Source organism: Mobula hypostoma, chromosome 3 (assembly GCF_963921235.1).
Source record: "Mobula hypostoma chromosome 3, sMobHyp1.1, whole genome shotgun sequence".
Lineage (NCBI taxonomy): Eukaryota > Metazoa > Chordata > Chondrichthyes > Myliobatiformes > Myliobatidae > Mobula > Mobula hypostoma.
Window position 1 is genome coordinate 29,896,693 of NC_086099.1, and position 18,130 is coordinate 29,914,822.

Genomic DNA, 18,130 nt, shown 5'->3' on the forward strand with positions numbered 1-18,130 from the left:
AAGTTTTGTTTCTTTTTCTTTTTCATGCCGGGGGTGGGGGGTGGTGGGTGGTGGGGGTGGGGGTTGATGTCTTTCCTTTCAACAACTGCCATGGTCTTTCTGAATTTCATGGCTATCTGGAGAAGATAAATATCGGAGTTGTATTGTACATACTTACTTTGACAATAAAATGAACCTTTGAACCTTTGTTATCGTATCAGATTGAAGAAAGCTGAGCAGTGCCTCTACTTTCTTAGAAGTTTGTGCAGTTTCAGCATGTCATCTAAAACTTTGGCAAACTTCTATGGATGCATATCCTGACAGGTTGCATCATGACCAGGTATGAAAATATCCTTGCTGCTACCGTCAGAAAGGAGGTACAGAAGTTTTAGGTCCCATACCAACAGGTTCAGGAACAGCGCACACATTGGAGAAGATTCAAAGGACGTTCGTTAAAATGATTCCGTGATTGAAAACATTGTCAGATGAGGAGCATGTGATGGTTTTGGGCCTCTACTCACTGGAATTCAGAAGAATGAAGAGTGACCTCATTGAAACCTATCGAACGCTGAAAAGCCTCGATAGAGTGGATGTGGAGAGGATGCTTCCTATGGTGGAGGAGTCTAAGAATGGAGGTGAGGTATTCTTTTAGAATGGAGATGAGGAGGCACTTCTCTAGCCAGAGACTGGTGAATCTGTGGAACTTGTTGTCACAGCTGGCAGTGGAGGCCAATCCATTGGGTATATTTAAGGCACAGGTTGATAAATTCTTGATTAGTCAGGGCATAATGGGATATGGGGAGAAGGCAGGAGATTGGGGCTGAGTGGGAAGATGGATCACAATCAGAATCAGGTTTATTATCACTGGCATGTGACGTGAAATTTGTTAACTTAACAGCAGCTGTTCAATGCAATACGTAATCTAGCAGAGGAAAAAAAATAATAATCAAGTAAATCAATTACGTATATTAAATGGATTTAAAAAACATGCAAAACAGAAATACTGTACATTAAAAAAACTGAGGTAGTGTCCAAAGATTCAATGTCCATTTAGGAATCGCATGGCCGAGGGGAAGAAGCTGTTCCTGAATCGCTGAGTGTGTGCGTTCAGGCTTCTGTACCTCCTACCTGATGGTAACAGTGAGAAAAAGGCATGCCCTGGGTGCTGGAGGTTCTTAATAATGGACGCTGCCTTTCTGAGACACCACTCCTGCGTACTTTGTAAGCTAGTACCCAAGATGGAGCTGACTAGATTTACTACCTTCTGTAGCTTCTTTCGGTCTTTTGCAGTAGCCCCTCCATACCAGACAGTGATGCAGCCTGTCAGAATGCTCTCCACAGTACAACAATAGAAGTTTTTGAGTGTATTTGCTGATATGCCAAATGGCATCTAAAATGGCAGAGCAAGGCCAAGTGGCCCAATTCTGCTCCTAAATCTTACGGTCTTATAGTTCTTACCCATCAACCATCAGGCTCCTGAATTAATGTGGACAATTTCATTCACCACAACACTGAACTGATCACGGAACACAACCTAAGGACTCACTTTCAAGGACTCTACAACTCAGGTTCCCAGTATAATTTAATTACTTAATTATTATTATTATTATATATTTTTTATTTTTTCCTCAGCTCAAGCTGGTAAAATCTGAGGTACAGATGTAGCCAAGCCCATTTTTTTTCTCAATTGCTTGGAACTTTTGGACTATTTTAGTGGAAAGCCACTAGAATTCCAGCGATTTACATAAACATTGCTGTGTAGGGCTAATTGTTTAATGCTATTACGTAGTGACCTTGGGTTAAAACCAGATGTAGATATTACTATTTGGACAATGTATACCCTGTTCATGTTTTATAGTCTTTCAATTTCCCTTTTTAATTTCTAATTTGTTAACTTATTGATTCCTGTCTGTTATGTGTGTCTGGAATGACTATACAGTGGCATGCAAAAGTTTGGGCACCCCTGGTCAAAATTTCTGTTACTATGAAAAGCTAAGCGAGTAAAAGATGACCTGATTTCCAGAAGGCATGAAGTTAAAGATGACACGTTTCTTTAATATTTTAAGCAAGATTACTTTTTTATTTCCATCCTTTACAGTTTCAAAATAATAAAAAAGGAAAAGGGCCCGAAGCAAAAGTTTGGGCACCCTGCATGGCAGTACTTAGTAACACCCCCTTTGGCAAGTATCACGGCTTGTAGACACTTTCTGTAGCCAGCTAAGTCTTTCAATTCTTGTTTGGGGGAATTTTGCCCATTCTTCCTTGCAAAAGGCTTCTAGTTCTGTGAGATTCTTGGGCCATCTTGCATGCACTGCTCTTTTGAGGTCTATCCACAGATTTTCGATGATGTTTAGGTCGGGGAACTGTGAGGGCCACGGCAGAACCTTCAGCTTGCACCTCTTGAGGTAGTCCACTGTGGATTTTGAGGTGTGTTTTGGATCATTATCCTGTTGTAGAAGCCATCCTCTTTTCATCTTCTGCTTTTTTTTTTACAGACGGTGTGATGTTTGCTTCCAGAATTTGCCGGTATTTAATTGAATTCATTCTTCCCTCTACCAGTGAAATGTTCTCCGTGCCACTGGCTGCAACACAAGCCCAAAGCATGATCGATTCACCCTGTGCTTAACAGTTGAAGAGGTGTTCTTTTCATGAAATTCTGCACCCTTTTTTCTCCAAACATACCTTTGCTCATTGCGGCCAAAAACTTCTACTTTAACTTCATCAGTTTCCAAAATGCATCAGGCTTGCTTAGATGTTCCTTTGCAAACTTCTGACACTAAATTTTGTGGTGAGGTCGCAGGAAAGGTTTTCTTCTGATGACTCTTCCATGAAGGTCATATTTGTGCAGGTGTCGCTGCACAGTAGAACAGTACACCACCACTCCAAACTCTGCTAAATCTTCCTGAAGGTCTTCTGCAGTCAAACGGGGTGGGGGTGGGGGGTTTGATTTGCCTTTCTAGCAATCCTACGAGCAGTTCTCTCGGAAAGTTTTCTTGGTCTTCCAGACCACAACTTGACCTCCACCGTTCCTGTTAACTGCCATTTCTTAATTACATTATGAACTGAGGAAACAGCTACCTGAAAACACTTTTCTGTCTTCTTATAGCCTTCTCCTGCTTTGTGGGCATCATTTATTTTAATTTTCAGAGTACTAGGCAGCTGCTTAGAGGAGCCCATGGCTACTGATTGTTGGGACAAGGTTTGAGGAGTCAGGGTATTTATAAAGCTTTGAAATTTGCATCACCTGGCCTTTCTAACGATGACTGTGAACAAGCCATAGCCCTAACAAGCTAATTAAGGTCTGAGACCTTGGTAAAAGTTATCTGAGAACTCAAATCTCTTGGGGTGCCCAAACTTTTGCATGGTGCTCCTTTCTTTTTTTCCACTCTGAAATTGTACAAAACAAAAAGAATACACTAATCATGCTTAAAATGTTGAAAAGAAAGTTTCATCTTTAACTTTATGATTCTTGGAGATCAGTTCATCTTCTACTCACTTAACTATTCACAGTAACAGAAATTTTGACCGGGGTGCCCAAACCTTTGCATACCACTGTATCTTTTAATTATGTTGTTCTTTCTTGTTTATCCTGTAATATTATATCTAAAAGGTTATAATGGATTGGCCACCTGTAATAATGTAACATTTGTAATATAACTTTTAGGACTCTGAATCTAAAACTGAATCAGGCATGTATTTGTAAAGTATCGTGTCTTTTTTGAGTTTGTATTTTGAAGTAAAATTTTGGTGAATGATATTTGCCACTTGATTGTGCCTGTGTAAGTAATCAGATTGTGTTAAACTGCTGCAGGATCCTGTAATGTGTTGGATTGTTTATGGTTTCTGGTGGCATAGTCTGCATTTATCATCTTGCATCTGTTGGTCTTTTATTATGTACTTTTGATATTTTTCATGTTAACCACCTGGTTCTGTATTGTCACAAGGAACCCCTCTGTTTCTGGGAAGAGGGCTTCAGTTCTTGTTTTTCTTTGTAAATTTTCCAGATTGGTTGTGGACCAAGATATTATGCCAAAAGAATATGTTAACATGCGTATAGTGAAAGTGTACAGTGCTTTGTTTTAAATTTACTATTGAGCTCTATTATTACTATTTGTTTTTGTATTTGTCTTTTTTTGCACATCAGATGCTTGTCAATATGTGTGTGTAGTTTTTCATTGATTCTCTTGTATTTCTTTGTTCTACTGTGAATGCCTGCATGAAAATGAATCTCAAGAGTAGTATTTGTTGAGATATACATACTTTGATAATAAATTTACTTTGAACTTCCAAAGTAAAATAAGAGCCTCTAACTGCTGCCATAAAGAATAGCTGCTGTCAAGCAAAGGTTTATGATTCCTAAACTGATATGCTGGGGACCAAATGGGAAATGAGTACCAGGGAAACAAATTCACACTGGAACATTAGGGATTTTAAAAAATAATTCAGGTAAAGAAGAAGCTGCTTTACTCTGAATCTGCAAAAATGCTGATTTATGAAGTTTTATGTCATGACACAGCACTAATATTGATCACTATTTAAGCACAATAAGGATGTGCTAATGAATACTTTCTAGCTTTACAATGCATTGCCATCACCGACTTCTAGAATTGTAATCTGCTTTTGTTATCACAACATTAAATTCATACACATGCATGAAGTAGGATACAAAGAAATGCTATAGAACTGATGCCAAGAAGAAGCAAATCTGCAAAGGGCATTCCAAATGGAGTGGTATTCAATAACAAGAAATCAGGGTACAATGTAAGATACGATAAAATTTACTCCTGTACAAAAATATACACAACACATTTAATACATATATGCTACTGAATAAAAGTGTCTAACATGTTTGTAACGCGTATATGCAAAGGGAATGGTGGATGGGGAAGGATATGAGAAGGCCAATAATGTTAAGTTTATAAAGCAAAAAAAACCCAGAATAGAATACATCCAGGGATCTTAAATGAAGAGGGTTTGCTGTGCCTAATAATGGATGGCAGTCTGGTTTTGTCATTATTTAAGAAAAAAATCAGGTTACTTGGTTATTACCACAACAATGATGTTTGTGAGAGTTGGTGCACATATATTAGTTGTATTTCTAACATTACAACTGTGATTATAGTTCAGAAATACTGCACTAGTTTTGAGACACCCTGAAAGAGAAATTACATGTCCTATACGGGTCTCTCTTTCTTTGTTGCAGGCAGGCAGGCAGAACAGAAACTGACTTTATACCAAGACTAAAACATCCTCACATGGATCGTCAGCAGGATTAGTTTAGCAGAATTAGGTTTATTGTAATAGGTAGACAAAATGTGCATCAAGGTCTTAAGTACCCAACAGTATGTGAAGAATGTATGCAACACCTACTGATTAACTAGAAACATAACTGTGACTTTAATCAAAAGATAGTGCAACAATGTTCAATTATATTATGAAAATTCTGTTCAAAATCTGTAATGACATATGTTGAATAAAATGTAATTATTGTTCCCAACACAACAAATTATTCAAAATAAACATAAGTTTAAAAACCCAAATATAAGTGCACATTATCCCTGATCTGCTCATTTAACAATACAAATTCAAATTATTCTAACTGAAATTTTAAAAATACAAACACATTTAAAACCATAAAACAACTTTGTCCAGTTAATTTATCATTTTATGGATGATACACTTGTAAAGTTACCTCATTACCTATCAGTTGGAGCAGCTGTCCAGGCTAAGCTGTGAGAAGTTCCTGCAGTGATTTGTTGTATAGGTATTCCATCCAGACCAATTACTTTCTTCGGTTTAGAAATCGGGGTTGATGTATGCCCCTGTCCACATTGACCCATTGCATTATTACCCCAAGCATAAACTTCATTGTCTATTGGAATAAGAAAAATAAATTATGTTGCACACTTCAAGTGGCATAAGAAAGGTCTACTCAAATTACATAAGAAAGTGAACCTGTCAAATATAAATGCATCAGTTATCTGAGGAATAAGTGTACCAATGTTTCAACTGACTTCGAACTTTTACGACTTTCAACTAATGCACAAATTCAAAATCAATACTTTGATACCATATCTTGTTCTACTAATGTGTATCCGAGCCCAACATGAATTATATTATGCAAACACAAGGAAATCTGCAGATGCTGGAATTTCAAGCAACACACATAAAAGTTGCTGGTGAACGCAGCAGGCCAGGCAGCATCTATAGGAAGAGGTACAGTCAACGTTTAGGGCTGAGACCCTTCGTCAGGACTAAATGAAAGAAGAGGTAGTAAGAGATTTGAAAGTGGGAGGGGGAGGGGGAGATCCCAAATGATAGAAGACAGGAGGGGGAGGGATGGAGCCAAGAGCTGGACAGGTGATTGGCAAAAGGGATACGAAAGGATCATGGGACAGGAGGCCCAGGAAGAAAGACAAAGGGGGGAGGGGAGAAAGCCCAGAGGATGGGCAAGGGGTATAGTGAGAGGGACAAAGGAGAGAGAGAGAAAAAGAATGTGTGTATATAAATAAATAATGGATGGGGTACAAGGGGGAGGTGGGGCATTAGCGGAAGTTTGAGAAGTCAATGTTCATGCCATCAGGTTGGAGGCTACCCAGACGGAATATAAGGTGTTCTTCCTCCAGCCTGAGTGTGGTTTCATCTTGACAGTAGAGGAGGCCATGGATAGACATATCAGAATAGGAATGAGGCGCGGAATTGAAATGTGTGGCCACTGGGAGATCCTGCTTTCTCTGGTGGACAGAGCGTAGGTGTTCAGTGAAACGGCTCCCAGTCTGCGTCGGGTCTCGCCAAGATATAGAAGGCTACATCGGGAACACCGGATGCAGTATATTACCCCAGCCGACTCACAGGTGAAATGTTGCCTCACCTGGAAGTTCTGTCTGGGGCCCTGAATGCTGGTGAGGGAGGAAGTGTAAGGGCATGTGTAGCACTTGTTCCGTTTACAAGGATAAGTGCCAGGAGGGAGATTAGTGGGGAGGGATGGGGGGGACGAATGGACAAGGGAGTCGCGTAGGGAGCGATCCCTGCGGAAAGTGGGGGGGGGAGGGAAAGATGTGAGGGGAAGTGGTGGGATCCCGTTGGAGGTTGCGGAAGTTATGGAGAATTATATGTTGGACTCGGAGGCTGGTGGGGTGGTAGGTGAGGACGAGGGGAACCCTATTCCTAGTGGGGTGGTGGGAGCATGGAGTGAGAACAGATGTGCGTGAAATAGGGGAGATGCGTTTGAGAGCAGAGTTGATGGTGGAGGAGGGGAAGCCCCTTTCTTTAAAAAAGGGAGATATCTCCTTCGTCCTGGAATGAAAAGCCTCATCCTGAGAGCAGATGCGGCAGAGACGGAGGAATTGAGAGAAGGGGATGGCATTTTTGCAAGAGACAGGGTGAGAAAAGGAATAGTCCAAATAGCTGTGAGAGTCAGTAGGCTTATAGTAGACATCGGTAGATAAGCTGTCTCCAGAGATAGAGACAGAAAGATCTAGAAAGGGGAGGGAGGTGTCGGAAATGGACCAGGTAAACTTGAGGGTAGGGTGAAAGTTGGAGGCAAAGTTAATGAAGTCAACGAGCTCAGCATGAATTATATTACGCAAACACGAGGAAATCTGCAGATATTATATTACTTACCATTACTGAAAGCATTTAATTGAAAACTCTCAACCTTCTGTTTATGTATTGCCATGGTCATGGAGCTCACAAAAATACAAGTTCAAATAAAACATTACAGGGAAATGGCAGGAGAATGCATTTGATTGCCCAAGTGGCTTAATTTTGCTTCTATGTCTTACAGTCTTCTTCAACCACCCAATTTAGCCCAATTGTAAATGTGCTTCGCTTCAACCACTGAAGTACCTCAGTCGGCATGGATGAGTTTGGACAAAGGGCTTGCTCCATGCTTTATAACTCTAATTCCAAAGGCATGTTACAGAAACTCACAAATGGAGTTTCTGGGTGCATTAGCACCCACGATGCAATTACTGATCAGGCCTATTGCTAGACCTAGAATTCTTCTTTTTCTGTTGATTAACCATCAAATCACATAAAATTTTTGCGGGATATTTTCTCCAGCATTATGAAATGCATTTGGTAGTAGTGGGCATCTTACCGTGAGTTAGTGCCAAACAATGGCTATCTCCACAAGAAATATCGATGATTTTGGTTGAATTCAGCTCCTCAACTAGTCGTGGCCTGAGAGCTGTTGTTTCTGAAGAACCACTACCTAGGCAAGAGCCGCAGCCCCAAGCAAACACCTGAAGTGAGAAAATATATAATTTGGAATATTATTCATCTACTATCTTAAAGACGATGACCTTTGAATATAGACAATCCAAATCACTTCCTGCATTCTGAATCTGAAAATTTACTAGCTTTTAAGCATTAAGTAGCTATTTAAAATTACAACATTTCAAAAGTGTATGCAGTTAATAGTGGCAGATGTAGTGCAATCACTTGAGTTGCGTATGATGGTTCCCTAAGGGGTTGTCTGTTGGTGGGTCCTCAGGTGGCTTTAGAGGCTGACCAGGGATCCACATATTCTGGTGCAGTGTGGACAACAGTAAGTAGTTGGCTCCGTCTCTTACCCATGCAGCTAATATGCTAGAGAGGAGGCACAAAAAAAGTATGATATACAAAAACAAAAGAAGGGAAGCACATTCAGGAACAGAGAAAATCAGAGGAAGTAGTCAAACAGGGCAGGGAGGCCTAAGGATCTGCCAAATGCAATTAATTAGTGTTCAAAATCAACCACTTGAAACATGTATATTTGTGACATATTATGAACATGTCAAAGATAAAGATCAGCTTTTTTTGTCACATGTATATTGAAACAACGAAACATACAGTGAAATGTGTTGCTTGCCTCGATGCCTACATAGTCCGATGATATGATGGGGGCAGCCCACAAGTGTCATCATGCTTCCGGAACGAACATAACACGCCCACAACATACTAACCCTAACCCGCATGTCATTGGAATTTGGGAGGTAGTTGAAGCATCCCGAGAAAACCCCCAGTCACGAGGAGAGCATACAAACTCCTTACAGATAGCGGTGAGAGTTGTAACCCAATCGCTGGCGCTGTAAGATGTTACTTTATCGGCTACACATCTGTGCCACTATATCTTTTACATAGTCAAATAAGGAAGAACTTTATAAATTCAAAAGTGAATACATTTTGTCTGAACTCAAAAATATGGTACAGGTAAAGTTCTGAAGCAATTTCTCATTATGTATCAAAATCAGATTGATTTAATTTTATCAGCATAAATTAAAGTATGAATTTTTTCCCTTTACTATAGAATTTGGCTAAGTAACTGTGATTCGCCACTGATTTTATGTGTAGAGAATCAGCATGGACATAAATCTTAAACTTAATTCCGCTACAAAGTTATCTCTTATCCATATCTGACTGCTTCTTACCTGTCCAGCAGAAGTCAAGGCAAGTGAAGACTGACTTCCAGCACAAACCTTCCTTACATACAGTCCTTGGAAGCTTTCGATTATCTTTGGCCGGTACACTCGGTTAGTATCTCCATGACCAAGCTTACCTATAACCAATAAAAGGTCTTGTACCCTTATCTACATTCATATTTCTTTCAAATTGTCCTAATACACTGACATATCTTTTAAGGTATAAATACTGTAGAACAGGATTTGTGCTGGCCGAATAAATGTTCCCAGAAACAAAAATATTGCAATGGCAAGATAAATCTTTTAATAATATTGACCAAGAGTTAAGGAATCAGCATTAGCCAATACATCCAGGATTATGCAACTTCTTTTCACACTGATGCCATGTCCACCTGAGAGTGAAGAGGAATTTTGCTCATCCAGTAAATAATTGTTCAAGATATGGGTGAGGAAGAGAAAATAGTCACAAAGGACAAACAAAAATTAAAGCAACACACACAAAATGCTGGTGGAACGCAGCAGGCCAGACAACTTCTATAGGAAGAAGTACAGTCGACGTTTTGGGCCGAGACCTTTCGTCAGGACTAACTGAAAGAAGAGATAGTAAGAGATTTGAAAGTGGGAGGGGGAGGGGAAGATCCAAAATGATAGAAGAAGACAGCAGGGGGAGGGATGAAGCTAAGAACTGGAACGTTGATTGGCAAAAGGGATACTGAGCTGGAGAAGGGGGAGATTCATGGGATGGGAGGTCTAGGGAGAAAGAAAGAGGGAGGGGAGCCCAGAGGAAGATGTAGAGCAGGCAAGGAGTGATTGTGAGAGGAACAGAGAGAGAAAAGAGAGAGACAGAAAAGGTGGGGGGGAATAAATAAATAAATAAGGGATGGGGTAAGAAGGGGAGGAGGGGCATTAACGGAAGTTAGAGAAATCAATGTTCATGCCATCAGGTTGGAGGCTACCCAGACGGAATATAAGGTGTTGTTCTTCTAAACTGAGTGTGGCTTCATCTTGAAAGTAGAGGAGGCCAGGGATTGACATATCACAATGAAGATGGGACGTGGAATTATAATGTGTGGCCACTGGGAGATCCTGCTTTCCCTGGCGGACAGAGCGTAGGTGTTCAGCGAAACTGTCTCCGAGTCTGCATCGGGACTCACCAATATATAGAAGACCACACCAGGAGCACCGGACGCAGTATATCACACCAGGTGAAGTGTCACCTCACCTGGAAGGACTGCCTGGGGCCCTGAATGGTGGTGAGGGAGGAAGCGTAAGGGCATGTGTAGCACTTGTTCCCCTTACAAGGATAAGTGCTGGGAGGGAGATTGGTGGGAAGGGATGGGGGGGACGAATGGACAAGGGAGTCGCGTAGGGAGCGATCCCTGCGGAAAGCAGAAAGAGGGGGGAGAGGGAAAGATGTACTTGGTGGTGGGATCCCTTTGGAGGTGGCGGGAGTTATGGAGAATTACATGCTGGACCCGGAGGCTGGTGAGGTGGTAGGTGAGGACAAGGGGAACCCTATCCCAAGTGGGGTGGCGGGAGGATGGGGTGAGAGCAGATGTGCGTGAAATGGGGGAGATGCGTTTGAGAGCAGAGTTGATGGTGGAGGAAGGGAAGCCCCTTTCTTTAAAAAAGGAGGATATCTCCCTCGTCCTGGAATGAAAAGCCTCATCCTGACAGCAGATGCGGCGGAGACAGAGGAATTGCGAGAAGGGAATGGCATTTTTGCAAGAGACAGGGTGGGAAGAATAATAGAGTGAGAGTCCGTAGGCTTATAGTAGACATCAGTAGATAAGCTGTCTCCAGAGATAGAGACAGAAAGATCAAGAAAGGGGAGGGAGGTGTCAGAAATGGACCAGGTAAATTTGAGGGCAGGGTGAAAGTTAGAGGCAAAGTTGATGAAGTCATCGAGCTCAGCATGTATTCAGGAAGCAGCACCAATGCAGTTGTCGATGTAGCGAAGGAAAAGTGGGGGACGGATACCGGTATAGGCTTGGAACATGAACTGTTCCACAAAGCCAACAAAAAGGCAGGCATAGCTGGGACCCATATGGGTGCCCATGGCTACACCTTTAGTTTGGAGGAAGTGGGAGGAGCCAAAGGAGAAATTATTAAGAGTAAGGACTAATTCCGCTAGATGGAGGAACGTGGTGGTAGAGGGGAGCTGGTTAGGTCCAGAATCCAAAAAGAAGCGGAGAGCTTTGAGACCTTCCTGATGGGGGACGGAGGTATATAGGGACTGGATATCCATGGTGAAAATAAGGCAGTGGGGGCCAGGGAACTTAAAATCATCGAAAAAATTAAACACAACATTGTGCAACCTGTACAATTATTAAATCCACATAATAGGGACATTTTCTGGTAAAACACTATCAATATCTACAGCAGAATTAATCTGAAGGCATATTGATAGTGAGGCAGTGAGATGATCAACTATCTGAAAGCTACACATTACCTTGCTTTTCTCAAAGATGATTTGTCTGTATAACATCTCAGTATCATTTACAATCACTCACAACTTTTTCATTTTTCTAAACAAGCCAACAATATGGAAGATACTCATATAACTATCAACAATGCCAAGGACAAAATCAATATTAGGTTTGACAGATTAGAAGCAAGGTGATATTTCCATATGCCTCAGTGGCTAGAACCAGGGTTCACAGAATCAATATGAGCAGTTGAACATTCAAGACTGAGATGGGAAAAAAATTTTTCATTTAGAAGCTGGCTAATGTTTGCCTTTTATTTTAAACCAAAGAATCTGTGGTGAGTCAGTTGCTGATTATCAAGGTAGATTGATAGAGTGCTGTATATCAAAATTTTGCAAATGGCTTCCTCCTTCCATTTCCTTGGTACTTAGAGGAACAAGAGTTGGGTTTAGAAAATGAATTCCAAAACTACCTAAAAGACCCTAAATGATGATACAATTAAGTTTAGGATGCTCAAGTGCTAGAATCATAATAAAACAATTATTTCAAAGGGACATAGGGCTGGAGGGGACTACAGAAATAGAAAGGGACATCACCTCCAATGAATTTGAAAATCAGGATAGTAAGTATAAAATTAAGGCGTTGCTTATCTTTGGCTGTAATTGATATTGTTGTTGAATAAATAAAAATGGACAAGGCTTACCATTGTCTCCCCCTCCAAATGACCAAACTGTCCGTCCATCCTGAGATACAGCAAGAGTGTGAGAACTGCCACAAGCTACTTGCCCAACGCCATTGATATCTTTAACGAGAGCTGGCAGATTGCGACTATGACTATCACTATGTCCTAAAGTTTGAAAGAAATAGATAAACTATATACCAGAAGAATAGGATATGTAGCTTTTACGTTTTACTTGTCATATTCAGCAAGTTTCAAATTAAAATTAGAATAGCAAACAACTATCATATGAAAATGTGCTTTGGTGTAAATGACTAAGTAAAAGTCTATGTTTGCAACTATACTTAATTTTAAATCAATAAAAAGCTAATCATTTGCAAAATGGATAGAAACAGCACTAATTTTTTTTCCACTATGGAGCAAGGATATGGATGTAACATGACCTTAATGAATATGAACAAACCTTAAATCTTAAATGAATTGCTCCTATGCATGTGCTTGGGACTCCAAATGATGACTTGAAAACTGACAAGAGTTCAACATAAACACAAGTTCTGCAGATGTTGGAAATCCAAAGCAACACACACAAAATGCTAGAGGAACACATCAGGTCAGGCAACATCCATGGAAATGAATAAACAGTTGACGTTTTGCTAAGACCCTTTTGGGAGACCCAGAAAGGAAGGGGGAAAATGCCAGAATAACAAGGTGAGGGAAGGAGGATAGCTAGAAGGTGACAGGAGAAGCCAGGTGGGCAGGAAAGATAAAGGGCCGGAGAAGAAGGAATCTGAATGGAGGAGAGAGTGGATATTAGGAGAAAGGGAAGAAGGAGGGGACTCAAGGGGAAGTGATAGGCAGGTGAGAAGAGGTAAGAGGCCAGAGTTGGGAATGAAAGAAGAGGGGAGGGATTTCTTTTAACCGGAGGGAGAAATTGATATTCATGCCATTAGGTTGGAGGCTACTCAGACAGAATACAAGGTGTCATTCCTCCACCCTGTGGGTGACAAGTCAGAATGGGAATGGGAATCTGAATTAAAATCTTTGGCCACCGGGAAGTTCTGCTTTTGGCGGATGGAGCAAAGGTGTTCAACAAAGTGGGACTCAATTTACGATGGGTCTCACCAATGTAGAAGAGGCCACATCGGGAGCACTGGACACAACAGATGATCCCAGCAGAGTTGCAAGTGAAGTGTTGCCTCACCAGGAAGGACTGTTCGGGGCCCTAAATGGAGGGTGAGGGAGGAAGTGAATGGGTAGGTGTAGCACTTTGGCTACTTGTAGAGCTAAGTGCCAAGAGGGAGATTAGTGGGGAGGGACGAATTGACAAGGGAATCAGAGTGATCTCTACAGAAAGTGGAGGGGGCAGGAAATATAGATATGCTTGGTGGTAGGAATCCCCTGGAGATTAGGTCTTTATCCTTTGGAGCGTAGAAGTTTGAGGGGGGACTTGATAGAGGTGTTTAAAATTATGAGGGGGATTGATAGAGTTGACGTGGTTAGACTTTTTCCATTGAGAGTGGGGAAGATTCAAACAAGAGGACATCGGTTGAGAGTTAGAGGACAAAAGTTTAGGGGTAACATGAGGGGGAACTTCTTTACTCAGAGAGTGGTAGCTGTGTGGGATGAGCTTCCAGCAGAAGTGGTTGAGGAAGGTTCTATGTTGTCGCTTAAAGTTAAATTGGATAGATATATGGACAGGAAAGGAATGGAGGGTTATGGGCTGACTGCAAGTCGGTGGGGCTAGGATAGGTTAAGAGTTCGGCACGGACTAGAAGGGCCGAGATGGCCTGTTTCCGTGCTGTAATTGTTACAAGTTATAGATGATAGGATATATAGAGAATGATCTGTTGGCTGTGGAGGCTCACGCGGTGGTAGGCAAGGACAAAAGGAACTCTCTGTTAAGGCAGCAGGAAGATAGGGTGAGCACTGTTATTCCAGAAATGGAGGAGATGGGGTGAGGGCAGCAACAATAGTGGGGCTGCTTTCATTTAAGCCCTACTGTTCTTAGAATGTTTCTGACAGCTACACATCCATTTCATGGATCTACTATATCTTAAATGTAACATTTTATTTCAATCAAAAGTTAGCAGAAACATATTTGAGAGTAGCTCAATTCTTATTGCAGAGACTGAATACTTAGTGGCTGCCAGTCCTGAAACACTATCTATCATTCCATCATGCAGAATTAATAAAAATAAACTTTTAAAAATTTGAATCAATGTCTCCCCACATACTTTTAATACTAAAGCATGGGAATTGCCATTTTACTTCAAGTCGAAAGCTCTAGTTAGTCTGAATTACTGCCCTTTATCTCTGCAAATTAACAGAGTCAAAATAATCTCCTTGCGTATTACTGCTCTCTTGAAATACACCAAAAATTTCCATGTGACTTTGAGTTTTATTATTAATATTCAGGTTCCTGTTTCTCCTGGATTGATACACTAAATGTTTATTTAAAAGTAATTGGAGGAGGAGCTTAGGAAGGATAATGGCACCTAACAGCAACTCCTTTGCTTGCATCTTTGGAAACAGCTCTATTTCCATCTTCAATATCTCTATTTTTCCCTTTCAGGGTTCTTTTGAAGACCCTGACCTGGAGTTGCACGCTGACTTCGGTTCTTTGTGGGAATGGGACCAGCTCTCGGGGTTTCACGACTGGCCATTATTCGATATGCCAAGGATGCGGCGTAAGAGATTAGCTTGCCTTCGGAGTTCCAGGATCTTGTGGCTCTGGAGATGGGCGGACCAAATGTCAGTGTCTCCGCAGGAATCTGGTGTATCGTGGGAGATGGAAGCTCGAAAGCAGTGAGCTGGTTGCTGGCTGTGTGCCCAGAGATGCGAATTCTTTGGGCACAGAGCTCTGAGATAAATGATGCAACGTACTTTTAACATCGTAAATCAGCGAGTTGTTTGTTATGGCTTCCCTCTCGCTGTGAAAAGGAGACACCCCTTTCTTCGCTATTAGGGAGACAGAGAGCCTGTGGTAGGTCAAATACTGGGTGAATGAGTAGTCTTTGGGGTACTGAAAGTCTGTGTCTTTGCTGAAGCTTTGCTGCACGCTTGAGTGCTCAGTGGTGCCGCCAATGCTTTTTATCTTGTTGGTGGGGGAGGGGGGATTGTTGCTTTGCTACTGCTTATGCGTGGGAGGGGGAGCGGGTGGGGCTTTGTGGTTCTAACATTTAACTGTCATTCATTCTTTGGGGCACTCCTCTGTTTTCATGGACGGTTGTGAAAAAAAAGTATTTCAGGATGTATATTGTATACATTTGTCTGACATTAAATGTACCTTTGAAACCTTTGAATTTCTGCCCAGTTTTGAACTGGACATTTTAATTTTGTTAAGATGATCTCTCATCCTGTTGCAGAACAAAAATGAGAATAACCTGTATTGTAAGTACTGACCAAGTCTGCCAAAGTCTCCCTCTCCCCAGGTGTAAAGTTCTCCATCAGTTGTTACTGATGCACTGTGTCTATATCCTGCTGACACACAGACTACAATCTACAAAAGAAAAAAAATGCAGATATTAGTGACTATCCTGGTCACTCACAAATATTGATATTGCAAATAATTTCATGATTACTATAATGACAGCACTTCACTGAATGTCATGAACCCTAGCTATATAAATGATAGGCTTGCTTTTTTATGTTAAAGGAAACAGACAATGCTAAAAACACTCAGCAAGTAGGCTGCACCAGTAGAGAGAGAAACAAAGCTGCTTAGGTCAATGACTCATCATTGACTTTCATGTTTCTTTTGGCAAAGTTGTTGCTAAGAACTACAGTACAAGTGGCCCCCATTTTCCGAACGTTTACTTTACGACACCTCACTGTTACGAAAGACCTACATTAGTTACCTGTTTTCACTAACAGAAGGTGTTTTCACTGTTACGAAAAAAGGCAGCGTGCGCCCGAGCAGCCAAGCTCCTCCCCTGGAACTGCATTCTAGCCGACATTGCCTAAACACGTGCTTTATCTCGATTTATTTTGTGCATCCGTTAGCAAGATGAGTTCTAAGGTATCGGAGAAGCCTAAAAGAGCTCGTAAGGGTGTTACACTTCGCGTAAAACTAGACATAATTAAGCGTTTCCATCGTGGTGAACGAAGTAAGGACATTGCGTCCACCATTCGCACCAGTTATACGCAGAGAGAGAGAATTTTGAAAGCTGCCGATGTTACTGTTGGTTCTGCTCATAGCAAAGTGGTCTCTCTTAGTCGGCATCCAATAATGGATAAAATGTTAAGTCTATTGCTTGAGTGGATTGATGGGTGTATAAAGCATGGTGTTCCGTTAAGTTTTCTTATACTTAAGGAGAAATCAGTCAGTCTTTTTAATAAGCTGAACCAGAAAGCACTGGACGATGGTGAAAGTGTTGCGAAAGTGGAGTTTAAAGGTAGTCATGGGTGGTTTGATTGGTTTCTGAGGCGAGAGCAGCTTCAGAGTTTAAGCAGTGGTCCCCAACCTCTGGGCCGTGGACTGATACATTGCCGCGAAGAATGCAGTGGTGCAGCAGTAGTCGGAACGCACCCAGCACATCTTTAAGAAAAAAGCTGAAATAAACAAGCTAATTACTTAGGTGCCGCACGGAACTGTTGGCCCAGATCAGAGGCGATTGCCAATTGTGTCAGGTGGTTATTCATATAAGCAAGTGTTTAACTGTGACGAAACTGCAATTTATTGGAGTCTTCCCGATTCCGGTAAGTGAAACTACACTGTATATACATTATTTCTACTTCATATAGGCTGTGTATTTTTATGTGTTATTTGGTATGATTTGGCAGCTTCATAGCTTAACGGTTACTGGAGAGAGTGTTTCTGCCGAGAGCGCTTCCGCAAGATTTTCGCTGTGCTAGACAGTGCTGTAGAAAAGTATTTCTACTTTATATAGGCTGTGCATTTATCATATCATTCCTGCTTTTACTATATGTTACTGTTATTTTAGGTTTATCTGTTATTTGGCATGATTTTGTAGGTTATCTTTTGGGTCTGGGAATGCTCAAAAGTTTTTCCCATATTAATAAATGGTAATTGCTTATTCACTTTACGACATTCCGGCTTACGAACCGTTTCACAGGGACACTCTACCTTTGGATAGCGGGGGAAACCTGTACTTTAGTCCGATCAGATATTAAATGACTCACATACATTATCCTTTTCAACTTTCCAGGGAGTTAAAACAGCCAGTTACTTGTACGACTTTACATATACTGTATAATAAATATTGTTTTCTCTGTTAATTCCTCCGCACTCAGATCATCAAACAAACCATTGAAGTAACTCTCCATTCATTTCCCAAGCAAACCTCTAACGTCCGGAACATTTATTTTATAATTCTTTACACTATTCTTGTTTCTATTCTTGACTGATAATGGTTCCAATGAGCTCAAGTTCTAGTATAAGCCTATGTTGTTTGATAATATAGGCTTCCTGATTCGATATTTATTGAGTTTAAGAATTTAAAGAAGAAAGCCAATGTCTCCAAATTTTGGAGTGGGAGGGTGGGGCGGTCAATTGGCATTGATAATAATCCTACAATTTCCATTTTCATCACTCTAGATTTTTTTTGCTTCTTTACTTACTGCAACGTAATGCTATTTTATTTAGCACCATCACCCTGTCTCACATCGAACCTCTCCTG

General features: G+C 41.1%; 1 protein-coding gene across 5 annotated transcripts in view; it reads right to left on the reverse strand.

Annotated features, from left to right (window-relative positions):
• The window catches only part of LOC134343917 (probable E3 ubiquitin-protein ligase HERC1), a 295,654-nt gene that overhangs the window by 244,473 nt on the left and 33,051 nt on the right, over positions 1-18,130 (reverse strand). For 4 of the 5 annotated variants that reach the window (XM_063042841.1, XM_063042839.1, XM_063042838.1 and 1 more), the window contains exons 6-10: positions 15,894-15,990; positions 12,516-12,659; positions 9,393-9,520; positions 8,081-8,225; positions 5,680-5,851 (exon numbers count right to left, since the gene is read on the reverse strand). In XM_063042841.1, the coding sequence (XP_062898911.1) occupies positions 5,680-5,851; positions 8,081-8,225; positions 9,393-9,520; positions 12,516-12,659; positions 15,894-15,990 (686 nt within the window). Of the gene's footprint in view, positions 1-5,671; positions 5,852-8,080; positions 8,226-9,392; positions 9,521-12,515; positions 12,660-15,893; positions 15,991-18,130 lie in introns of those variants that run through there. The other variant, XM_063042842.1, reaches the window with a different exon arrangement.